General features: G+C 36.9%; 1 protein-coding gene across 3 annotated transcripts in view; it reads left to right on the top strand.

Moving 5' to 3' along the window:
- The first annotated feature begins 12,317 nt into the window (after positions 1-12,317).
- The window catches only part of LOC139713194 (adapter molecule Crk-like), a 47,689-nt gene continuing 32,047 nt past the window's right edge, over positions 12,318-27,959 (top strand). For 2 of the 3 annotated variants that reach the window (XM_071624942.1, XM_071624941.1), the window contains exons 1-4: positions 12,318-12,664; positions 15,217-15,336; positions 16,433-16,574; positions 24,345-24,407. In XM_071624942.1, coding sequence (XP_071481043.1) covers positions 12,615-12,664; positions 15,217-15,336; positions 16,433-16,574; positions 24,345-24,407 — 375 coding nt within the window. In that variant the 5' untranslated portion in view covers positions 12,318-12,614. The remainder of the gene's footprint in view (positions 12,665-15,216; positions 15,337-16,432; positions 16,575-24,344; positions 24,408-27,959) is intronic. The other variant, XM_071624943.1, reaches the window with a different exon arrangement.

The following is a 27,959-nucleotide window of genomic DNA, read 5'->3' as shown; positions in this document are numbered from 1 at the left end:
TTTATCAAATTTAGCAAATTTTGGCAAATTTTGCTAAGAGTGGTAACATTGGCATTCACAGTGGAAATTAATCTCTTTCATCCAGAAGAAATGAGTTCAATCCTATCAAGAAAGGACGTTGGAAACCAAGCGCAAATCATCTCCCACCAAATTTTCTATGTGCTTGTAAATATCTGTAAATAAATTGCATTGTAATGTAAATAGCACCAGTCTGCAAGAATCTTCAGTCTATTGAAGGAGGCAGACTTAATCAGAAGAAGAAGAAGAAGAAGAAGAAGAAGAAGAACATTGCCATCAGGTTTATCAAACGCTGTATACATTATGCACGACAGATAAGGAGTTTTGGTTTTTAGTCCTATCTCTTTTAAAGAGGAAATCCAGTCCCATATACAGTTTAGTCTGTTAAAAAAGAGTAAAATCTTAAGTTTTGCTAATTTCTGCAAAACAGTTCTTATACAGTGGAATATGCAAATGAGTGAGTTACCACTTCATACCGTCACAATTTTCCAATGATCGTGTAAAGAAAATGACAAAAATTCAATGTTTCTCTCATTGAAGTTTGAAACATGACGCTATTCCTGGTTAAATAACTTCAGAATATTGACCAGTTAGACATACAAGGATTTGAGCCTAGGGTGTAATTTCGGTTGAATGAAAAACTGGAAATTTCAACATTTTGTGTACAAACCATAATTATGGTAAGTTGTGAGGGAATGAAAAGCTCACTTTTCCATTTGCATATTCATTTGACTGTTCAAGAACTGTTTCCCCCTTAAATAGGGAAACTTCAAAATGTCATAACTTCCTCGTTTTTCATCCCAATTCGATGATTTATACCACTGAAGTTGTAATATTTTACTCTTTCGTATCAGATTAACTTCTATTTGAACTGGATTTTCCCTTTGGGAATAAAAAAGGACTTTGCAAAAGACATGCCAGACATGTGACCTTTTTGCTTACAAGGTGCCAAAACGGTGACAAGAGACATTATGAATAAATAAAATTTGCTCCTACGTCGATTGATCATGTCTTCATTTCTTCAAGGACTCGGGGTACAGTGTTAGGGTGATAGATCTTTGGGTTTAGTTTGTAACTGCTGAAACAGAGGCTTGCTCGGAAGCTCAAATGTAATAAGGACACTCATCACAGACGGTTTGCCGAAACAATAGGGAGCTTTAGATTTTTAGCATGGCATTGTTTATACAAATCATCATCTTTTCCAGTTCGGTTTTGTTGCAAGTAACTTATGCTCTTTTTGTGAAAAAGAAGATGAAACATACAAACATTTATTTTACACTTGTGAGCGTGTGGAATTAATCTGGAAAATATGTGAGAGAAAGATAGCTGAAGTTGATCTAAAAAATTGTACTTGGGAAGAAATTTTGTTCGGGAGGAAGGAGGGCAATATGGGAGATCACCAATTGTTAAATCATATTTTAAATTTGGTTAAATATTTGATTTTTAAAAGTAGAGAATATGGAAAGCCGCCTACATTACAATGAAATAAAAGATGATATTTTAGAGGATAAATTTGTGGAAAAGAAATAACTAGCATCATTGAGGGGAACTTTAACCATTCATTTCAGTAAATGGGAAAATTTGAGAGTATAAAGATAAGTATGGAAGGACCCGGAGCCAGATGTCCGCGGGAGAGGGGGAAGGGATGGGAAGGGTAGTTTGGAGGGGAGGTGGGGTGGTATGTATAGGGAGAATGATTTGATGGGGGTACTGGTTTATATCGCGGGGGGTAATATCGATTCCACTTTTGTGTGTGTATAGATCGATGACATGTCAAGTATTTTTTTTTTTAACGACTGTACTGTCTTCCCGAAAGTACAGCTCGATTTGATGTTAACGAAAGTAAGTGAGCAGTGTATGTTGTTGTTGTTTTTTCGGTGCATTGTATATTCTTTACGGATGTACTGTTTTGCTGAAAGTAGAGCTTGGCTTGATTTCACTATAATTGTGTTATGCTGAATCATAGATTTTGTAATACATGTGATTTGAGTTATGAATTTGTTTTGAATATGGAATCAATAAAAGGTTATGAAAAAATATGATTTATATCGATGGATAAAACCAAGTAGTATCGAATTATACATCATTCAAACTTTTAGTTATTTTTATCACATATATCAGAGTATAAAAACTTGAATGAGTCAAGCTTTTCAAAAGAACAGAAAGTTATAAATTGTTATACATAGATATGCATGCATTATTCACATCACATCTGCAATCGATAATTTTAAGGAAGAAAATCCAATGCTACTTATAACGGTAAAAGGAAATTTGTAAGGAATATATTGATAACATACATTGTTCATGCAATGCTTATCGACAATCATTCCGAATTCGTAAATCAAATTTTGTAAGAGAAGTGACCCGTTGATCACTTCTCACTTACCATCTTATGTACAAAGTAGGAATCGCTTTTCGGTATACATAATATCAAGGGTGCAGCGCGCGCGCGAAGACAAACACCCAAAGAGGTTCTATAATTTATGTAACAATGTGAAATCTGCCTCCCTAAATTTTTCTTCTATACAAAGGACATGTACAAGGTTTCAGAATACTAGTAGTATTTAGGACGTTGTTATATCACACAGAAGCATCATTTCTACTGACGTATGATATAAAATTGAAGAATGTTCCAAATTGTTGTCCCTCAAAGTTCGAGCTAACTAATGAAAGTATGCAGGCCTAACTAACACGTACTCACAGAGTGCTTGTTAAGTCTCCCTCTCTCCCTCTAGTCCCCCCCCCCCCCCCCCCATTCTCTCTCTCTCTCTTACCGGGCCCTGTTGGCTGCAGACCCCCATGTAATATTATTTGACTGAACAGATATGAATATCGATTCCATCATTCGTATGATGGTGATTCATACAAATCAATATCTTTTCAGGTTTGGTTTTACTGCAAGTAACTTATACTCTTTTTGTGAAAAAGAAGAAGAAACATACAAACATTTATTTGGTACACTTGTGAGCATGTGAAATTAATTTGGGAATTATGTGAAAAAAATGATAGAGGATGTTGATTTTTAAAAAAAATTGTACTTGGGAAGAAATTCTGTTTGGGTGGAAGGAGGATGATAGGGGAAATCATCAGTTGTTAAATCATATTTTAATTTTGGTTAATATTTGATTTTTAAAAGTAGAGAATTTGGAAAGCCGCCTACATATAATGAAATAAAAAATATTTTAGAGGATAGATTTGAGGAAAAGAAATAAGCATCAATGAGGGGAACTTTAACCATTCATTTCAGTAAATGGGAAAATGTGAAAATAAGTATGGAAGGACCCGGAGCCAGATGTCCACGGGGAAGGGGAAGGGAGGGGAAGGGTAGTTGGGAGGGGGGAGGGGGAGGGGTGATTAAAGGGAATATCGATTCCATTTGGTTGTATATCGATTTTATTTCGGTGTATATTGATGTGTTAAATATTCTTTTTTTCTTATGAAGCACTGTTATGCTGAAAGTACAGCTCCATTTGATATAAATATTCTTTTTTTCTTATGAATGCACTGTCATGCTAAAAGGACAGCTCCGTTTGATTTTAATGAAAGTAAGTAAGCAGTGTATTCTCTTTAAAAAAAAATCGATTGAAAATATTCACTCTTAAAAGAGTGAATACAAAAAGAGTGAAATTGGAGTGAATTTTGAGTGAAAATGTTCATTTTCACTCGTTTTAGAGTGACCTCAGGGATCACTCCAAAATCTTCGAGTGATCCCTGAGGTCACTCCAAAATGAGTGAAAATGAACATTTTCACTCAAAATTCACTCCGATTTCACTCTAAATTCACTCTTTTTTTGTATTCACTCTTTTAAGAGTGAATATTTTCACTCGATTTTTTTTTTTGGAGAGTATAAATTGTTGTTTTGGTGTTTTTTTTTTTCGGGGCATTGTTTATATTCTTTACGAATGCACTGTTTCTGCTGAAAGTACAGCTTGGCTTGATCTCATTATAATTGTTTTTTGTTGAATCGTGGATTCTATAATATATGTGATTTCATTTATTATGAAATTGTATTGAAGATAGAATCAATAAAAGATTATAGAAAAACAAAAAAAAACTATCTTTAGGTCGTTCTCCTCTTTTAATAATGTATATTATGGTGTATACCCATTGGTATACTAATACAGTACCATAATTCTCTCCATAGTTCTCTCCAGAGAATGTTAACGAGCTACAATGGATTTCGATTGTGTCTCACCTTTTTCCTGACTGTTTTTCATCACTTCTTAAAATACGTTGATATTCCTGCGTTATAGGACCGTGTGGACTAAGAGATTAGCGAAACAAAAATGACCCTCACCACACTAAAGTGTAACGAACTTTTCTTCTCAGGTGATGTGATGGGCAAAACTACGCTTCATCACGTGATCAGCTCTAGACCAATCCTATAGAAAGATTTGTGGTATGTGGAATATGTAATCTCACCTAATTCCACACTTGATATCAAAGATAGTACGTTTTCCTTTTAGAATAGTTGCTCTTGCATATAATTATATCTTTCTCCGATCCTGATCACATCTAATAACAAAAGTAGGCCCCATCTCACTCACTTATTATCAAATCATCGCAAACTTTCTTTAATTGTAGAGTGATTGATAGAAAAGAATCATCGACAGAGACTTCCCTTTGCAAAATTTTAGTATATGATTGTGCTCATAAGTCCAGTTTAAGATATCACATTTGACGCATATTTTATTGTGTAGGTGTGTTGTACCTCAAAAATCCTACCATATAAAATTTTCACATAAAGCCTAAAATATTTGTGTAAGGAAATATCAACATTTTTCTCAATAAACCATAACTGTAGATGGTTTAGTCTGGAAGCATTGTTATTATACCTATTGTCCACATTTTGTGAATTTAACAATGCTTAACATCGATTATACGGATTCAAATTTTACAATGGTTGTTGTTATCCCTAACTCACATTTTAGAACTATTTTAAAGCACTAATATTAATGTTGGGTTTTTGTTTCATCTGCAAATGGCAAATTATGCCTTGCTTGTTATGGTAGAGAATCCCTAAAAATTTGAGATGTGTCGATTACAGTAATCATTACTAAAAATTGTATGTTATAGTTATTATCATCACTTGGTATACACAGGTGTTTCAAACGTTCTGATATTTTCATGCATATAAATCAGGCATACATATAAGATTTAAAAGTGTCTTTTGGGGGTGGGGGACGGAGGTTATTGAATGATTTTAAATCATTAATGTACGCATGTTGCGAGATGATGCAAAGTAGAAATAATTATAGATGAATCGATATTACTCGCTTGGATCGTCCGTCTGTCACTGCCGTTCCCTCACTAATAATGTAGCGTTGCCAGTCCCAACAGAACAAAATCACCAAAAGGCATGTTAAAAAAAAGAAAATCGCCCCCCCCCCCCCAAAAAAAAAAAAAATAACAAAACGATGTTGATAAACCAGTATCAAATGCTTGTATACTTGTATTGCACGAGTCTTTGCAATGTCATCCCTCCACACTCCCCCCTCCCCCCCCCCCCCCTACTATGCAGCAACGCGACAAGGGCTGTTCAATGGGAAAGTGCATAGTTCTGTATAGGTGGTTAGTTCTCGTTCTCCGTCCGGTCCGTCGCTGCAGGGCGCCTTAAGTCTCACTTTCAACGTTGCCAGGTCTCAACAGATCAAAATCGCTTCCAAAAATCACCAAATATCATCCAAATTCGCAAAAAAAAAGAAAAGAATGTAGCTTGAGCTTCAATTCCAAGACAAATCGATGTCAATAAACCTCCATCAAACACTTAAGTATAATTTACATTGCACGAGTTTGCACTATATACAACAGAACGCACCGTATTCACACTTACCGTTACGTTGTTGGGTGTTGCCTATTTTATTTTGTTACAACTTTAATTCCATTGTGTAGAGAACGTCTTCTTCCGAGATCTGCACCACTGCACATACCTATCATAAAATGGAATAGCAAGGACTAACAAAACTAGTTCAAAGCTCTTTATTTGGTATCAATTCAGCAGTAGCGCTTATTGGCCCGGGGATTTCTATAGCTTGGCCTATCAATGCTGCCTAGGCGCAGGGAGGTGAGAGGAAAAGGAGTGGGCACTGGATTAGTGTCTTTTGAACCATCCTCGGAGCCGCACTCCCCAAGAGACCACTCCACTAACTAGATTACTGCCGCTTGGCTGCACAGTGCACATGCGCAATCCTTGTCAACAGGCTGGTGGGTCTCACCCCTCCCTGGCCAGAACCTGGATTACTCCACGTGGTACTGGTGGGTGGTGTATACTGGTGCGTTACTGGTGCATTACCCATTGCTGTGCCTGCAAAGAACACTGGTGCATTGTGATGTGCAGTGAACTGGTTGCATGGTCACATTTTAAATTTTGCAGCTAGTATTCAAGGTATTATAATTTATGTGCATTTACATGTCCATGTACTATAAGATTTCGTGGGAAAAAATGTACTTTGCATGCTATTATGGTGAAATAACTTTTACATGAAATGGAAACAAATTAACACAGACTTAAAAACATTTAATAATAATGATTAGCAGCACCATTAATAATATACTGATTGTAAGAATATGAAGGAAACATGAACAGCTGAGTAGTGGAACACAGGCCCTAATAATGTCTGATGATAATAATAATTTTAATACCAAGCTAGCACAGAAAATACCAACCACAACAGCAACAACCATCATAAAAAATACCCATTCAGCTTTCAAATAAGAATAAAACAAAAACAGAGAGACAGACAAAAAAAGCGCCATGGTGGATATCTTATCAGGCATACAGTGATACAGTACATGTGAGATAGTTCAGCTCTCACTGAACTCTCACATGTTTTCACCATACACCAGGCAAGGAGGCAAGTTATTTCACCAAGATTAGGTCCTATAGTAGTCTCCATCATGACCACTCTGTTGTAGATTCGAGCCCTCCTGCCTCAATATATCCCCAGCATACAACAAAAAAACATTCAAATAGTGTTTTCATCCCCTGGAGAACTAAAATTGCTCACTAAAATATGTTAGTGGGACCAGAAAAAACATGTCTTGGCGGATGTACGCAAGTTTCCCAAAAAATATGACAAGAGAACCAACACGAGCGAACAATGAAGTGATACATCAGACTAAAGAAAAACCCCAACATCTGCTGATCTACAGGTGAATTTCGTCAGCACTAGTCAGGATTTACACTTGACATTGCGTCGTAATGTGATTAAGACAAGAACAAAACAATGGCTATTGTTAAACAGTTACATTGTCAAAACTCAACTTCTTCTTGGCCGATTTTCAAAATTTTTGTATCTATCGAGAGCTGAATTCTTAGACTAGCTGGTCCCAAGAGTATATGCCGTGTGAGCCTGCATAAAGAATGTAAAACCCTCATACACGTCCTTGTGAACACACACAAGTCAACTGGCCTGTCCATACTCCTAACGATAGAGGGCCAAATCACCGCGGCCCCGAGGATCGAACATCAAACAGCAGTGATAACGATCAGACTGACCTCGTTACGTAAGAGGTCGTTTACTTGTTCGTTGGGACACTGATCCCTTGTAATCCTGCGTTGAGTGATAGGGAAAACCCTCAGGGCAGAGTGCCCACTCCTTTTTGTCTCACCTCCCTGCTAGGCGAGAGCGTTAAAAAAACACACACACAACAATTTTTTTTTTTCCATTTGTAAGTATGATTTGCATAACTTTTTTTTTGTTTTTCCACAACCTTTTATTGATTCCATATTCAAATCAAATTCATGACAACTCAAATTACATATAAAAAAAAATTATTACAAAATCCACGATTCAGCATAACATAATTATAGTGAAATCAAGCTAAGCTGTATATACTTTCAGCAAAACAGTACATTCGTAAAGAATACACAATGCACCGGGGGAAAAAATATATACACTGCTCACTTACTTTCATTAAAAATCAAATCGAGCTGTACTTTTTTCCATAATCTTTTATTGATTCCATATTCAAAACAATTTCATAACAAATCATATCACACGATTTAACATAACACTGTATATAATGAAATCAAACCAAGCTGTACTTTCAGCAGAAACAGTCATTCGTAAAGAATATACAATACACCAGAAAAAGAAAACAACATACACTGCTTACGTACTTTCGTTAAAATCAAATCGAGCTGTACTTTCAGCAGAAACAGTCATTCGTAAAGAATATACAATGCACCAGAAAAAGAAAACAACATACACTGCTTACTTACTTTCGTTAAAATCGAATCGAGCTGTACTTTCAGCATGACAGTACATTCACTATTATTATAGTTATATACAAGTGTATATTCACTCAAATTTCTATTTTCGAGCAATTTTAATGAGTTTCATTAGATTAGATTTCCTTGCTTAAGAGATTATGCATCGCTGGGCTGTAAGATTCTAGAAAGTGAGGTAGAGATTTGTTTTTCATGTTTTTATGAAGGTGATTATCATGATTATAAAGATTATAGGTGCTTATGTCCTCGGAAAAGATCATTATTATTATTGTTATTATTATGATTATTATGATTATTATTATGATTATTATTATGATTATTATGATTATTATGATTGTTATTATATGATGATTATTATTATGATTATTATGATTATGATGATGATGATGATGATGATGATGATTATTATTATTATCATCATTATCATTACTTATGATAATTATCATTATTATCATCATCATCATCATCGTCGTCAATGAGCACAGGAATGACATTTGAACATAAAATCTGCAAAGAGGATTTTATGTTTTCAATCACTATTTCTTGAGTATCATAGTCATCCACTTTTCCTTCCGCATACACACAGTCAATTGAATTACCTACTTTGGCAGCTTTATAGCATCGAGAAGCCCTCATAGCATAGGTCTCTCACCCCCTTCACAACAGTCATGTGTACCTAAACTGGTACTCCGGATCTTTGTACGCTGCAGACGTCTGTGCATTGTCCTAATCATTAATTAGGCCTATAATGTATAATACTTACCTTCAATTCATACACTTAAAGATGGCTATTGCTTCCCAGAAATAATTCATACTCCAGCCATGTCGACACTTTGTTACGTTTAGTTTGTATTGAAAATAGAAAGCAGGAATAAAACTAAACAGCAATAAATGAGCATTATTATTATAGTAGGCCTACGTGTGAAGTGAGGGTGATATACATTTTATAAACACGATATTTTCGAGCCGTGAAATTTTCGTGAATTGGAGCCGGCGGCTTTCTTCGCGGCATGAAACTTTCGAGAGTTGCCTCTAATATGCAATGCGTAAAGTGTATAGACAAGAACTTTCACTTGCATGTATCAATTTCGCAAATCTTGGCTCGCGAAATTCGCGAAATTAAAATGCATACGAGCATTCCTCGTTTTACAGTATTCTGCGGAGCTGTAGTGTTAGAATCTGCAAAGGGCTACATACCGTAGCCTTCATTAAAAGAAAAATAGAATGATACTTTACTTTAATTTCATTTCATGTCATTCGCTTGTTCTAGTTCCAACTTCTGTGCTATTTTATTAATATTCAGCTCTTCTTAATTCTATCTATTACGGTGAACTGTATCATTATCATGTCAGGCCCATACAAGTCTAATGAATACATAGTCATGAAATTAAAATTGAATTGATACAAAACTAGAATGAGTGTTACAAGGCGTAAGTGTTCAATTGAGGCCGTTGTCCAAGTCTTGATTTGCTTATTGATAACAGTCTCCCACACCTGTATAAAAGATTTGCCATGAAATAAAAGTATTATTTCACACGATTTTATTTGTATTGGGAACGATTATTGATATTATTTTTTGTGACTTGTGAATGATAATAATTATGTTATATTGTCATTCTTATTTTTCTTCTATATGCAAGTGGATATGATAAAATTTACTAATACTGATACTGAAACTGAAACAATCATACTCTCTAAAAAAACGAGTGAAAATATTCACTCTTAAAGGAGTGAATACAAAAAAAAAAGTGAATTTAGAGTGAATTTGGAGTGAAAACGTTCATTTTCACTTGTTTAGAAGTGACCTCCAGGGATCACACGAAGATGTTGGAGTGATCCCTGAGGTCACTCTAAAACGAGTGAAAATGAAAATTTTCACTCCAAATACACTCCAAATTCACTCTACATTCACTCTTTTTTTGTATTCACTCCTTTAAAGGGTATGTACAGTTCTGGTTGAGGCGAGGATTTAGCTTTTAACGTTTTGCAACATATTCAGAAACCACTCTATGAGATGTCAAAGAACATGCAATTCTAGGGGGTATCAAAAGTTTACTTGATAAAAATCGGTTTTGAAATGGCTGAGATATCCAAAAACAAGGCGAAACAAAGAGATCCTAATAAAAGGCGTGGCCTGTCGCCTTTTATTATTATCACTTTTTTGGATATCTCAGCCATTTGAAAACCAATTTTCATCAAATAAACGTTGAATCCTTCTTAAAATTACATGCTCTTTCACATTTCATAAAAAGGTTTCTCATTATCTCACTTAGAAATGTTCAAAACATGAATCCCCACCTCAACCAGTACTGTACAGTCCCTGAGTGAATATTTTCACTCGATTTTTTTAGAGAGTAAATAACCTTCCTATTGCAAAATGCAATTCAAATGATGACGATCTTGCTGTGGTTTGTTTGTTTGCATATAAAATACTAAAGGGGCGTTAACTAAAAGGTGAAATCATTCATGAAATCATTTCATTTTTCACATGAATCATTATTCTGCCATCGATTCTAAAGCGTTTATAAGGTAATGATATATTATACATATGAAGAGTTTGTCCGCAAAAACCGATAAGTCCATTTTTGAAGATTTTGAAGTACAGTCTCTGTCATAAAGTACAAAATGATACCTTTTAAATGATATATTGGTCACTACATTTAAGGTACATTTTTGAAGTTATGGTCAAAAGAAGCAACAATTTTCTTATTATTCTCTTTATTTTTCTTGACCTTTAATCGCAAATATCTCCATTTGGCAAATATGGACTTATCGGTTTTTGCGAACAAACTCTTCATATATAGTCCTACAGTACCTTACAAAGGGGATATAATACTTAGACCTATAGTTGCAGCACAATCAAGCATTGCTGTGTTTATGCCATAATAAACCAAACAATGGGAAACTATAGGAAAGAATATCGCAATGCTACATAATATTCACATTGTGAAGTTGCTTCACGAATATATCAAATCTCTTCCTATTTTTTTGTCTGCTATAGAATTTTATGATTATACCAGTGGAATGCAAGTGTGTGTGTGTTTTTTTTCAATTCAGTTATCATTATTCTAGAATTAGATGTTCATATTCAATTTTGTTTCTTTCCTTGTTCTTATATTCATTTGTTCACATTATCGGTCATCCGTTTATATTCATCTGTTTAGGCCTATATTCAAATGCTGCCTATAAAGGTATGACTTTCTAGGAAAGAATTCGACTGAGCAAAACACTAATTCCAGAATGCATCTACTAGTATATGACAGACGCCAACCATTTATAACCCGATATGACTCGTTTGAACGAAGCCTACTATGACGTAATCTCTTTACAAATCAAATTGGAAATCCCCGAAAAAACAAAACACGTTCTTGCAAAACAAATATATGAAACATGTAACTCAAACAACCACGTTGATGACTAAGAATTTGTAGCACTTTTTTGGTAACCCGCAACATTCACTTATCTGCAGAAAATAGGTGAAAACCATGAACAAAAGATTACGTAAGAAAAAGAAAGAAAGAAAGAAAGAAAGAAAGAAAGAAAGAAAGAAGAGAGATATCATGGCAGAATCATTACCAGTTTTTCTTGGATGCTGTTTTCCTCTCTCTCTCTCTCTCTCTCTCTCTCTCTATTTTTTTTTTTCTTCATGAAATTTTTTGTGTTTATCATGGAATCGGACACCGAATGACATAGCTCCCTCTATCTACGATCCCTGAAACCCGTCACACACAGAGCTAGCTGCTTGACTTAAGTAGGTTATCGTGTTTATTTTCGCCTCAAACTGGAAGTCTGCCATGCTGTGTGTAAGTCCGATGAACTTCCTGAATAGAGCACACACAGGCCAGACACCGCTGACAGTCACATACACAGACTGTGCACTCACACAATAATTATACACAAACTCCGCGCTCAGACATAACACATACTAGACTGTGCCCCCATCACACTGGCTGAGTGCGGCGTGTGTGTGTGTGTGTGTGTGTGTGTGTGTGTGTGTATGTGTGTATGGGTGCCTTCCTTTCGTCGAGAGGGTTCGTTCGGTTCATCGTTCGTTTCATCGAGCGAGCTGCATCGGCCGAGCCTAGCCTGTAGCCATTGCGTACAATGTAAGATCTATGCGCGCTATGGGAAAATACTCGTAGGCTAAAGTATATTGGACCTTGGTTTTGGTACCGATCATTTTCCAAACTTTTTAGCGGTGTCCGAAAGTTTGCCGGGGGTTGAGGGTACTCTTTGAGTTATTAGATGTTACCGTATGAAGTTTTCTTCGATATATTGACATCAACGAGCTCCAGTACTTAGTGCGAAGTCGACAATCACATCTCGGACGGTCACGTACGCGACTTTCTGTCCGACGTCGTGATGGCGGCCCAAGATGAGAAAAACCCTTACGACGACAGCAACAGACAACTGTAAGTAATGGTATTTCAGAGGTTTTGTGACTGTTTGTACAGGTGTTTCTCAATTTTGACAGCAAAAATGTTTTTCTACGTGTGCATGCCGTGAGCAATCTTCTGTAATTGAACTTTCTTTGCAAATATGGGTAAACCCTGGGCCTAATTCGTTCAGGAAATTAGCACACACCCATATGCGAAATGCATTCTCACAGTCCGACATACTGATTTTGATGTGAGCTTCAATTTCGTATTTGCGTGCGTTGTTCCGCATTATTGCGATATGCGTGACAACGGCACGGCAGTAGACACAACTTATCAGATTTTTAGCCTGACATCCACTTTACCAGAATTGAGAGACCACCCATCGGAAACGCATAGTCCAGTAAATTACGCTTTGCTTTCTGGCTAGCTGGCTGGCTGATGGCAGTTCTGCACACCATGGCCATGGATGGCAGGTGACCATACGTCGTAATGCTACATTCCATCATTTGGACTTGTTCACTTGATGATGAAGTTGACATTGATTGTTTTATGCAGGCAGAGAACTTAGGCTGCGTTCATGCGAAACTAGAATTGCGTTTCTAAACACATTTAGTCGCTAAACGTGTTTAGTTGCATTGCGTTCATGCGATTTTCCCATTTAAACGCGTTTCAAAACACCGATCTGAAACGCGGAAAAAAGGGCGTTTTGAATCATGATTCTGCCAGAATCACGATCGCAGAAACCGCATGAACGCAACCGTGATTTCAATCATGATTCTATGACGTCATTGTGCGCTGTGCGCATGCGTGTCTCGTGGGGTATCCCCAAAGAGATTTTCCCCAGTGGTGGGGAGGAGAAAAATCTCTTTGGGTATCCCACAGCTTCTTGCTCTGTTCGCGCGCTTGTGTACAAGTCGTGTGTTTCAGTACCATACTTGCACTTGTTTGTTTTATTCATCAACGCCATACACCGATTCTATGCTAGTATCTAATGTTAGCTGTTTAATATAATAAAACATGTAATTACTCTCCGATTGAGTTGATAAAAATAATTGCTGCAGCGCTGTGTCTACCAAGGGAAACAATTGGAGAGACAAAGAATTAGGAATATTCCTTGATCTGTGGGTAGAGCCTGAATGCCACACCTTACTGAAAAGTATTCACCGAAATAAAAATGAAAAGGCCTACATAGTAAACTGACTGATCAGTTGGCATAAGGAGGTCTGGCTCGTGTTGCAGAGACAAGGTCAAACTGCGCAGTGCGCTGCGCAATGGCAAAGGATGAGCAGAGCCAGAATCAGCGTTGCAAAAGCCCGCATGAATGCTCTTCCGCCAAGACCGTGATTTGAAACGCCGTTTTGAATCATGATTCATGTTTGTGATTCTGGCTATGAAATTCGCATGAACGCGGCCTTAGTCTTAGTGTAAATTTAATTTAATTTTAACTGAGCTACGACCAGCCCGAACGCGAAGTATCTTAACTGTGTTAAAGGAGCGCCCCAGGGTTGGCAGAGAACCATGTGGCATTTCTAGGAAGGAAGCTGCGCATAATTTGACCATCTAAAAAAGTAAATGGCAAAGGCCAAAGCACCATCCAAAATTCGACCGCTGGTCAATGCATTCTGTGCGGTCAAATTTTGGCTCAGTGCGCAGAAGGTCGTACCTTGTGCTGCTTTCTTAATTTATTTACTTATTCCATACTATCGAGAATAGTGTAGTAGACCATACACGTAGCCCATCGCCCCAGGCCCAGCCTTAGCCTAGCCCAGGCCATAAAATGCCAGGGTCCAGGAGCCAGAGGGCTGGGCTGGGCAGACCTCCTCTTTCTCTGTGGACCAAAAATATGTTGGAATTATGACAGTCTGCAATCCTCCCATTTCACAGAAAATTTTTCATATCGGTCGGTCACTCATCGGCCACCCACCAAAATTTATTGGATCGCAATGATGAATCCGACTTGATTGGTCGACTATCAGGTGAGTGCCAGACATGTTGCGCGCGTGTGATCCTCATCGGACGGTCTTGCCTCATTGGATCACCACCCAACATCTCTGACTCTGACCTGATTCATCTGACTGGATTTGATACACTTCGGTTAGTGGCCGGAAGCGAAAAACTGAGCTTCGGATGAGTGACCGATGAGAGAAAATCACTATGGAACTGGAATGGGGGTATAAAGATAAGAATTTTGTTGGTGGACATATTTGTAAAAATGTATTGAGTATTTTCAATTTTGTCTGTGCTCTGACATGTACTACACTACAGTACAACCTAGGAATGACAATGAGTACCGGTACAATTGTATACTATTGACTATGCTATAAAGTGTTGATAATGTACAAGTAACTTGTAGGCTGGAACTTCCTCACTAGAAATCAAAAACTATTTAAGATAACAAGTACATACAAATGTAGCCGTTCGATTGCATACTGTGTTCTTCATCACCTGTTATAGAACGTGACTCTATGATCATGTGCTGTACTTGTATGTAGGTACCTTTTGTAATACTGCTTTCTGATGTCACAATACTCAACACTGTCTGTTTCTTTCCATCTCGTGTCTATTCCCGTGCGATTTGTGCGCAGATGGCACTTTGGAAGCATTTCCCGCAGCGAAACGGACAACTACCTGAGCCAGAAGAGACCGGGTACATTTCTCGTGCGGGACAGCCGTACTTGCCCTGGAGACTCGGTTCTATGCGTCAGGTACGAACTCACTAGGCGTAGAATGTCCATGGATAGAGGCTAGGTGCTACAAATGTAGTATACTACAGTTTGTGCGTACACAGCAGTACCTGACATACATTTGTACAGTGCATGCCTGATATAACAAAATTCTCATCACAACAAAGTAAAAAACGTTATCATCATCTACATTTCATATCGTTTCATAGTTTACAGTTCAGCTATAAAAAAACCAAAAAAAAATTATGTAACAAAAGGAAACTGAGCACTGGTCCTTTTTGTGGACCTTGTTTGAACTGGAGTATACTGTATGGTATTTGATGTTGGGAAGCTACATGTGCTGAATTGTATCCTGCGACACATAATGCCGTGTACTTTTGCAAGTTTTGGAAGTCGGGTGCTATTCCTAAATTTTGCAACACAAGAAAACTTTAACTCTGATCTCAACATGAATGTGCCGTGCATGCCTACAGTGTACTCATACTCACTGTGCATGTACTGGGTATGCAGTGTACACAGTACATGATGAAGGTACATTGCATATGTTGCCTAAGTCTTGGTTTCTGATTTCTATGTCCATTGCTGTACTTTCACAATCACAAATTTAGCCGCTTAAAGAAGTTGTTGGATGTGATGATTCACAAAAAATTTGACTTGTGAGTATACAAGTCTATAGAGTATGTAAACTTGGGTAATGATAGTACAATGTATTATTTATGATAACTGATTATGATGATTATTTTGATAGTGATAATAATAATAATAATAATGATAATGATTATAATAACAATAATAATAATAATAATAATAATAATGGTAATAATAATAATAATAATGATAATAATAATAATAATGTAATAGTATTGATGATAATAATCCTGACAATAATAACATTAAGATTAGGCATAGTAATCACAATCCTCAATAGTATTATTATTTATATTATTAGCATCATTATTGTTATCCTAATATAAATTGGATTTTTATTTGCATGATGCTCTGTTACCTGTCTTTAATGCAGTCGGAAAAGTGTTCAATTCTTTCATGTATTGAATTATAGAGATCACATCACCTCTATGTTGCCTCGCTCATATTTTTCATTTGTTTTGATTTGCAGTGAAAACAGCAAAGTTTCACATTACATTATCACAAGAAAGGGAGACCAGTTTGTTATAGGAGACCAAGCTTTCTCCTCATTACCTGAAATCATCAATTTCTACCGGGGCCACTACCTCGACACGACCGTTCTACTAGAACCAGTGAGTATACACTCGCTCAACCCCGCCTAAGTTATCCCAACACATGCCCACTGTTCCCCACCCAGCCCTGCCCCACCTTATGCCACCTCAACTCAATCCAATCCCACCCCACCCCACCTACGGTGTAACTAACCCTACTATCAAACCCTTTGAAGACTAGTAACTGTAAAAGTGGAAATTTTTGTGGTGTTGTAATTTTCACGCATTTCGTACAACCAGAAACCTTTGTAGCACAAATATAAAAGCCCATGAATATTATTGCTTGCTATATGTTCCAGTGGTCCATGTCTTTTTCCGCGGAGTTAGAAACATGTGAAACTCCTCTTATCTGGCCGAGCACAAAAAATTCCTCACTGGAAAATATCCACTTTTATAGTATTCCCAAGTATAATCGGGCAGGAATCTGTGGGAAGCACATATTATAGCACCATCAGCTACAGTGCATGCAGTCCTCAACAGACTATTAAAGGTAATAACCACTAGTATTCTTTCTTATTCCAGCTTTCCTCACCATTCTTTGCATGATATCTTTGGAAAGTTACCAACATTTGGTATTTGGTCCTTTTTTGTCTGCCCCACCCCCAACATTTGTCTTGTTTTTTTGTTTGTTTGCTTGTTTGTTTGTTTGAAGCAAGTGCCTGAAGTAACAAAATTATTTCTACAGACGATATTGGCTATAGATATGTGGATAGTATTCTCTTTCTTGTTGTGAACATCTACACACTGTAGGTCCTGTTTAATCAATATGATTTCGATTTATTGTAGGTTACAATAGGGTTTATTGTTTTTAACATATAATGCCTAAATGCCTGCATACCTGATAAAAGGAATGGCATCTTAATAATTTACAAGATGAGGGTGTACCATAATAACATGCTTTTGAAAAGCTTTGTCAGAAAACTGTGCATGGGAGTGCTCTGGGAAGATGTCCCCTAGACTTGGTATACCGAAGACTTTTTGTCCCAGACTGCATAGGTCAGTCCTTTCAATACCATCTGTAGCTGCATGTGTTGTTGTATGAGTGCTGTCAGTGACTATGAGTTTAGTATTGGCGATAGATAGATGGATAGATAGATAGATAGATAGATAGATCTAGATCAAGATAAAAAGAGAAATAGAAAGATTTGAGATTAGTATTGGAGATAGATAGATAGGTAGATAGATAAGGTGATAGATAGATAGATAGATAAATAGATGGATAGATAGATATGGTGATACATTGTAGATAGATAGATAGATAAATAGATGGATATATAGATATGTAGATAGATAGATAAATGGATAGATAAATAGATGGATAGATAGATAGATAGATAGAAAGAGAAATAGTGTTTTTTTTTTTACCCTTGTTACCAGCTTTTTGCAGCGAGTCCCAAACTGCAAACCAATCAATAGAGAAACACTGTCACTGTTTATCTGTAGGCTACGTGTGGTTTATCGAGACATTTCCATCACCACTTCTCTCGATTCGAGCAATGACACTTGAGTTAAAGATCCTGTAGCAGCATGGGAATTTATGGAATGGAAATGTCACCCCTCTGCGAATATTTAAGAATCCACGTAACTGTATGGTATACTGCTGTGTGGGGTCCTCCCACAAGACTGACACCCACGAGTCCTACAGCCCACGAGTCCTACAGCCCATGAGTTCAACACGAGGCAAATGAAAGCCCATGAGACCGACACTAGGTAAAAACAGTCCATGAGTTTGACAGGGCTGTACCACACAGGGTTTAATGTGTCGGTCAAGTTGGCCTTGTTTGCTTAGTGTCGAACTCCTGAGCCATATGACTCGTGGGCGGTATGACTCGTGGGTGTCGGTCTCGTGACGTGCACCCATCTGTATCACTGATCTCTGTGGCAGTATACACATAGCGGCACAATCCCTACATGAGTCGACTGTTACCAATGAGCATACGCGTCAATGCACGTATTCGCTGGTCGACGCTATGCAGAGTTTTTGTGTGTGTCCCTGGGGGTAGCGAACGAATTGGGCCACCCATAAATCCCCCACGTGACCGGGTCTTTAACCCGTTCCCTGCGCACGAGATCCTTGAAGTCCCGTGGGCTTTTTATTGCACCTGGCAAGTTTCATGCGTGTAGTGGATTCCGACCTACCAAGTACTGTATACAAATCATTGTATGTACACTCTGAAAACTAGACTGGTTACATGCAAGATGTTTACCTCTCTTTCTGTGTTAATCAGTAGGCATCTCTTTAAATACCTGTCTGACTTTCAACACAAAACTACAAACTGTATGCAAAAACTTTGCTTTTGGTTATACTGTTTTACAGCATTTTTATCTCTTTTGTTCCTAAGCGCATTATCGATGATTGTCTGCCGTCTATCCAGCATGCAAACTTCCCCTTTTCTCCTCGAACATGCTTTCAAAGACTTGCCTATCATTGTGCACTCTTCTAACGCATGCACGGTATGCTTCAGTATAATAAAACTTGTGAATGTTATGATTATCATTCTCAAATTATTATTGTGACTACTGTTTCTATATTGTTGGTATTCTGTTATTGTTATTATTATTACTATTATTATTATTATTGTTATTATTTTTATTTGTAATTTCATTATTATTGTTATTATCATTATCATTATTATTGTTATCATTACCATTGTCATTTATTATCATTATTATTATTATTATTATCATCATTATTAGTGTTATTAATATTGTTTTTATAGCATTCCTCTTTAATTGTAAGCAGAAGCACTACAGTGGGTGCTTCTATTTCTTCTACTGCATTATCATTTATTGGATTGAATAGGAAAAAAGAAAGAAAGAAAGAAGGGGTGGTAAACTGAAGGAATGTTTCTCTTTTGTCCTACACGGTAGTCAAATACAATTACGAGCTTTACAGGGATGGTACATTGTACATGTACAGTATTGGTGGAGGCAAGGATTAGGCTTTTAACTTTTTTGTGAGATACATTTTGTACCAAGAAACCACTTGAAATAGTACAGAGCATACCATTCTAAGATGAAGTCAAAGTTTATTTGATGAAAATCAGTTTTGGAATGACTGAGACATCCAAAACAAAGTAAAATAAAGTGATTATAAAAAAGGTGGGTCCCACCTTTTATTAGGATTGCTCTATTTTGCGATCTCGCCATTTAAAAGCCAATTTTCATCAAATAAACATTAAATTCCTCTCAGAATTACATGCTCTTTCACATTGCATAAGAGGTTTCTCATTATCTCACCCAATAATGGTAGCAACCTGAATTTATACTTGTACAGTCTCAACCAAAACTGTATGATCCCTTAATAGTTCAATGCAGGATTGCACATGGTTTAGAAAGGACAGTTTGATGGCAATTCCTTGGGAATGTACACTACTGATGAGTTCATTTTAGTACTTCGTGATCTGTCCACTTGTGGTGTACATTACTCTCACAACCTTTTGTGAGAGTTGTGTATGAGAAGAACAGTGTTGAGATCTGAAGCTCTGAAGTAGTGCTGTTGGAACTACTACATGTATTTGCAGGGCATTGATGCATGCATTAAAGTGGTGAAAGTCTGTATGTGTGTGTGTGAATTGATTATTAAATTGATAAAGCTACACTCTTTAACAACAAACTACAGTGTACATGTTTGTATCTTGTTTGTAAATTCCCATGGCACTGGGTGTGAAAAAGTGTGACCTGTATGATGTAATACACACTGTACAGTGCATGATACAATATTGCACATCCTGTAAAAGTGAATATATATATTAATATTGGATGGCTTTGAATGGGATACCAGGGAATATTGCACGAGTTAGGGCCAATATTGCATGAATCGAAGATGAGTGCAATATTGGCCCTAACGAGTGCAATATACCCTGGTATTCCATGAATCAAGGCCATCCAATATAATTATTATCATCCATACAATCAAGTAGAGTAAGCATAAACTGCACAAAATTACCCGGCTTCTACTCGTCTTTGAAGTTGACTCAGCAGTCACATCCCAGCGCTGAAAAGGGGAAGCCCCTAAAAACTGCGTATCCAACAAACAACTGGCAAGCTGTTTGCGCGCTTGTGAATTGTAACAAAATGATGCGCACTAGTAGCAAGCATTTGCGCATTCAGCAAGCGCTCGCACAATAAACGAGACAGAATATGGTGTGATCTTGAATGGCAAGTAACAACGGTAGCCTATGGGGAATTAATACGTTGGCCAATGCGTTTCGTTCAATATGCTCTGATATTGAACGGTGAAAATTGAGCGGACTATAATACAGTGCACTCCCGTTACAACGAACACGGTTATAACGAAATTTCGTTATAACGAACTAAATCTTCAGGTCCCAAAATTATCGCCACTAAAGTCTATTGTACATAATTTGCTTATAACGAACTCGGTTATAGCGAAATTTCCGTTATAACGAAGTCTTTTCCGAGCGCCACAGACAAAGAAAAACAAAAGAAATGTGCTCTGTTATAACGAAATGCAAATTGCTTTCGAAAATACGTAGCGAAACAAGCATTTACTACAACCATAACGTCTCTGCATGGGTGAACACTTCACATCACTGTGTGTGTTTGCTCCTTGTGTCACGCACAGTTTCTGAGGGGAACTTGCGTTTATTATTGTAATACAGTTATCCCATCACATTTCACATAGCTTTCCAGTGTTTGATGAGTATTCAGCAAAGAGAATATGATGGTTTCCTTGTTTTCGTTATATATTGTATTTGTTCGGTTATAACGAAATTTCGTTATAACGAAAGAAAACTGCCGGTCTCGAGCATTTCGTTATAACGGGAGTGCACTGTACACGTTTTTAATGCGCCGCTAAAATGTCCTACTGTATATAGATGATAATTTTGCATGCACATAATTTTAAACGCTCTGCCAAGTAATATGAATGTCACATGTTTTTAATTCTGCGGAATCTTATTAGACATTACGTAGTGGCACATTTTACATGATATAGCAGGCAAATATATTTGTTTATAAAATTTTGGAATTTCCAGTTTTTCATTCAAATGCAATTATGCCTGAGGCTCAAATCCTGATATCTAAACTGATAACTATTCTGAAGTTATTCAACCAGGAATAGGATCATGTTTTAGACTTCAATTTACAGAAAGATCTGAATTTTCATCACATTGTGTACATGATCAATGAAAAATTGTGAAGTTTATCTTAAATGTGACATGGTGAGCTTTACACTCATTGACATGTTCATATGTCCACTGTGCAAGAACTGTTTTGCAAAAATAAGCAAAATTAAAAATTTCATAACTTCCTTATATTTCATCCAATTTCAGTCATTTTTTTTTAAACTGTTGAATGTAATAGCAAGATTTTACTCTATTTTTTAGACTAACATTTTTTTTGGACTGGATTTTCCTTAAAAAAACAAACAAAAAGAAACTGCTATTGTACTCCTTTAAACTATGACTACAACATTGTTGTACCGTACTTCTGCTGCACTGTGCATGTACAGTACTACTGGGTGCTGTTCGTTATTCCGAAGGTTCATTATTCCGATGGTTTGTTAATCAGAAACTCACAAATTCCCTATAGCTAGAGGTTTGTTAATCGGAAAATGAAAAAGGGTTTGTTAATCCGAACATTTGTGGCGTTATTCCGAAGGTTCGTTATTCCGAAGGTTGGTTAATCCGACAATGAATCTTCGGAATATCGAACCTTCGGAATAACGAACCTTCGGAATAATGAACTGTAAACCGTACTACCACAACTGCTATGCACTAACTATAACAGTACAACTATTAGTATCAGGGCTACTACTGTGCTACTGAGTCTCCTTGTAAGGGAACTTACAAATGTATTCCCACTATTAAAGAGGCATAATGTGCCTCTGCTGCAGTACTGCAGTGACTACTGCTGCTACTATAATGCTGTACTACGTCGATTACTACTACTACTCCTACGTACATGTACATGTACGGTGTACTACTGCTGTTGCTACAATTGTACTTCTGCTACGACTATTACTACTACAATCATGACTTCTACATTTTACGTGTACTGCTAATAGTATTCGTATTCACAGAAGCACTGCTATCATGTGTACCGATGCTCAACTACAGACTGTAGTACACTGAATGAAATACTCTTGCTATTCAAATGCTATAGAGTACTACTACAATTGCTTTTATAAACACATGAAACTTTGAAGTACAGTATGTTTCATTAGAAATTTGTGATTCAAAAACATTGAATTACAGCATTGATGGCCTGACACATTTTTTTTTTTTTTTTTTTTTTTTGGGGGGGGGGGGTTTCTGGTTCTACTGATCCAGATTTATCATGTACGAATGATTTTGAGTGTGATTTTTCCTTAACTTCTTGCCTTTGTTTGTTTGTTTGTGTAGTTTTTAGACACCTCCAAATATAAAAGTACAGTTTGTATAGAGGCCCAAAGTTACAGTCACAAAGGAGAGACAACAAAGTTAAATTCTGCAGCCCGGCCCCCAAAGTGATGACAGCCGTTCATGATGCTTCCCTAAAGTAACTTTTTGAAACGCAATATAATTTTCCATCTCAAATTTGATTAGCAAATTTCAAATGATGAACAATATTTCAAATGGTATCCTGTATACTTCTATACTTAGAAAACTGCTACACATACAATGTACATTTACATGTACAATGTAAGTTTAATAGTTTGTGTAGCAGTGGTGTAAAAATGCATAGCAAATTGTGATGCAAAACCACAAAAATCATTCCCTGAAATGGCCCCTAGCAATATAAAATCATAGAATTGTAGACTACACCCTGTACAAAAAACCTGTGCCTGCCAGCTGCAGTATTGTATTTGAATCCGGTGGATGTGATGTGATCTACTCTCCCCTACTCAGTCATGTAGCAAGCTATCTGTACATGTAGAGGTTTCCATGTTGATTGCAATTCCATGAATTCCAATACAATGTTACTGTCAACATGACACCAAAGACATACTACTCCTGGAATGGAATGTCAATACAGGAGTGATACCATGCAGTATCAACTCTAAACTCAACGTTACTAGAAATGCCTTAGTGCCTTTGAATGTTTATGATGCATGTGTGCAAACATTTGGTATGATTATGCTTAGCACGAATGCAAATGATTGGTATACTGTTTGTGTGTGGTGAGAGTGTGTGGCCAACTTTAAATTTCCTTATGTAAATTGGCATTTCCCACTAAATAGATAATACTGTAAACACTGTTATTTTCGCGTACAGATATTTTCGGGAATGAAGAGGTCATAGACATTTTCGCGAGATGTCATTTTCCCGAATCGACGCCAACGCTTACATTACATGTAAATGCTCTATTAACAAATCACATTTCGACAGTTTTGAGTGGTGTTAACTTCGCGATCCAACTGTGATTCGTGAAATTCATGAAATTAAATCCTTGCGAAAATAACAGCTTATACAGTACGCCGAGACCCCAATTTACATGAGAAATTCAAAAACTCCCTCCTCCAGAAGATGAGCTCTTATACCTGTACTTGTAAAAGTTCTCTCCCAAGGGACAGTCTCTCAAAGTTGTCCATGTACAATGTACGGTGTTTTATTTAAGGTGTGAATGGGGCCTCATCCAGTGTGTTCTGCTGTTGTCATTTCTCTGACATTCAGGTATACATTATATTTATGCATTGTACATTGGTGTCATGGGCTAATTGATAATCCATTCATTCATGCATTGTGTGTACTTCCTCACTCTCTCTCTCTCTCTCTCTCTCTCTTGCCTTCTCTCCCGCTCTCTCCCCGCCCCGGTATATATCTTTTCTCCATTCCTATCCATCAGTGTCCACAGCGGCAGATGGCTCCGCCCCCTCTCGCCCCACCCCAACCACCGCCACAAGAGAAGGTAAGGAGACATGAATCCCCCATCCCCCCGTTTCACACACTGTGCAATAGCTACTGTACTCAGACTAGAGTGCGTTCACATTTCCTGATCTACAACAGCTGCCTGTTATGTTATGAAATGGTCAGCATGGCAGTGCAAATGGTATTATACTGGTTGATTTTAATACACACTGAGCATTCTCCATTTTTAACGAGCTGTGCATCTGACATTCACATTGTGGGGTCTGTGGGAAGTATACTGCTCTCAATTCTTGTTACATTCTCTTTCGCTCTCATGTTTGTTTGTTTTGGTTTTTTCATAATTTTTCATATTGACTATGGGTTATTTCATACTTCATGATAGTACTGTACATATGGTATGTGTTATAAGTTCTTTGTCTTCTTTTATAGTGCATGATAATGGTGGTCTTGTAAAACTTTATTTCCTGATGTGTATTCTGCCACAATTCTGCATCAAGTTTTTCTTGATAAATCATGTTCGCTGTTCATAGGTACACCTGTAAACAATGCATATAATATGCACTCTTTTGCAAGAGACTCCTCACACACAACACTGTTTTCATGACTATATAGCACCAGTCCCACTGATACCAACTTTATAAACCCACTCAAACTATTGAATTTATGATTGATTCTAAAATAAGCAGCACATTCTGGGAGATTGTTAAAATTTGTTGTCCTTCTCAAATTGGCTCTTTTGATATTGTTTGCTGTTGATTTTATGGATTTGACCATTTCCGTCTAACCTTTCTCCCATTAAACAAGATTTTTGCCAAAAATAAACAAAAAGTGTCTTTTCTTTATCCCATCTATGACAGATACAATGTATTGGCAAAATCACACAGTGAGGATAGTATTAAAAGATAATCATGGGATATTGATGGAGAAATATAAAACAAGTTTTTAATAGTTTTATGCTTCTTCCTACACTTGTACTTTGATGCAATGCCCCTTCAGTCCAGTTTACTTTCTTTTCTTTTCTTTTCTTTTGGTTCTGTATTTAATATTGCACCTTGTTTGTAAAGTTTTCATTTTCCTCCCTAAATTGGACCTGCATACACATGTAGTAGATGCATCTCCTGTAGCATTGTGTACATAGATTTTGCCTGTCAGTGTACAATAAGAGTTGGTTTTTACTTCTGAAGAATATATTGCAATAAGCATGCAAAAAGATAGGAGTAGATATTGTAATAGTCTTGTCTATTTTAAATGGTTATTATTCCCATACTCTTTGTGCTGCTGGTAAAATGCAAAAACAAACAAACAAACAAACAAGAAGAAGAGAAAGAAAAGAAACGATGAATGAATTGAATGAGATTGAAACAGTGGTGAGGGTGTAGATGACAGGTCCTGGTATAATGATACATCCGTAAGTGGCCATATCACCACTGTCTGCCTACCAGTAATAGAGACGGCCCAATGTCTCGAGAAAAGTGAAAGTAAGCCCTTTTAATATTGCACGACATGTTATTGTGTGAAATGGAAGGGAGATACATGTATGTCTTCCTCTTGAAAGACATCCGTCTCTTGGACTTTGCCTCCCAAGGGATGCTGAGCTGAAAATTAACACATCATGTTCTGGAGTATTAATTTTGTTGCTGAAAATTATCGAGCTTTAAATTGGCAACTCTGAATTTTGATACATACATTGTATCCCTCGCTGGAGAGAAAAACTGCATTGTAAATGGAACTGGTTGACTCTATTCTAATCCAACTGAGTGGATGGGAAAAGGGAAAATCCCTTCTTAAGTTTCCTATTTGAAAAACAAACAAACAAACAAACAAACAAAACAAACTCTATTCTGTTTTAAATAATTGTGTGGCCAATCAGAGGATCATGGGTAATTATATAGTAACTTGAAGGTTTTTTGATAATTTATCAAGCACAATGAACAATGCTATGAAGAGAACTTGCAGTGGATCCCCAAAAAGTCAAATGAGAGATACAGTTGTATGGTGATTTTTTTTTTTTATGCTTCCATCCAAAAATGTCAGTGGAGGCATTACTTTTTCCATCCGGCTGTCCTTCTGTCTGTAATCCGCAATCAATTTTGCAGTCACCGTATCTTAAAACTGTGTGAGGTATCCAAATGAAACTTTGTATATACATGTAAACGAGTGGACAAAGTTGTGCCTATCAACTTTTTGGTGCGCACGCTCAAGGTTGAAGGTCAAAGGTCTAGGTCAAATTCTTAAAATTTTGCTATTTCCCCGTAACTCTACAATGCCTAAAGGCATTTTCATGAAACTTAGCATGACATGTATTTATACCAGATAAAGATTCTCTCAGGAAATGGCACCAAAGTTCAAAGATCAAAGATCGCATGAAAATGTTTCACTTCATTGTCCCTATTACAATTTCGACCCTCGCTACAAATAGTTTACATGATATAATGCTAAAATGAACAACCAGTATTTATGTGGACCAGTTGTTATCACGCATTGTGGATGCCACTTGCCCAAATGATCCTTTTTGCCAGGCCCTGTTCCTTTGAACCTGCTAGTGGCCATTCATTCAATATCCTACCTGATTTCAGTTGCTCCGCGCTAGCGGCAAGTCAGTTTATAGCGTCCTGGTCTGCTTTTTAACCAGTCTACACTATGTAGATAGATTTTAATGCAATCTCCACTTTAGAGTTTACATTCTGCACATGAGCAGATAAGGGTCGTCCAAGTACAAGACTATATAACGAGACGCTAAATTGTGATGCGGTGTGGCATGGAGAGTGCCTGAATGGTTTCGTTTAAATAAAAAGGCATATTTTACCATTTGAAGATGAAACAAAAACCCAGCATTAGTGCTTTAAAATAGTTCTAAAATGTGGGATACATTGTAGGGATAGGAGCAACCAATGTAAAAATTTGAATCAGTATTATTGTTGGTAAGTATTGTTAGATATAATACAAAATATGAACAAATAATGAATGTTTCCAGACTAGACTGTCTGCAGTTATGGTTTAAAGGGGAAGGCTAGTAACTGATCAGTGGGAATCAGTGGAAATGCTGGGAGATGATTGTTCCAATCCTTATGGGATTCATTCAAGAGTTAATTGTATATCTATTGTTGTGTGAAAATAATTTGCTTCAGAATGGTCTCATATTCAAGTAATGTGCAGTTTAATGCTTCCAGGTTAGCGTCCCTGGTCAGTGACGGAGCATTAATCTGCACATTACTTGAATATGAGACCGTTCTGAAGGAAATCATTTTCACACAATAATAGATATACAATGAACTCTTGAATGAATCCCATAAGGATTGGAACAATCATCTCCCAGCATTTCCACTGATTCCCACTGATCAGTTACTAGCCTTCCCCTTTAATGACAAAAATGGTGATATTTCCTTATATTTTACGTTTAGGCTTTATTGCAAAAATTTTATATGGATGGATGTTTTGTGATACAACTGATCTACACATGGTATATACATATACATGTATGCATTAAATGCAATATGTTGAACATTTTTTAAATCACGCTTCCCAAAGGGAAACAGGACCTTAAAACATTGCAATGAAGGAATATCTTTATAATAAAACATTCATAATGGGA

This window comes from Diadema antillarum, unplaced genomic scaffold (genome assembly GCF_040938485.1).
Source record: "Diadema antillarum isolate AM-2024a unplaced genomic scaffold, OU_Dant_1.0 seq00001921_RagTag, whole genome shotgun sequence".
Taxonomy (NCBI): Eukaryota; Metazoa; Echinodermata; class Echinoidea; order Diadematoida; family Diadematidae; genus Diadema; species Diadema antillarum.
Note: the sequence above shows the minus strand (reverse complement) of the source record. Positions and strands in the feature narration are given on the sequence as shown.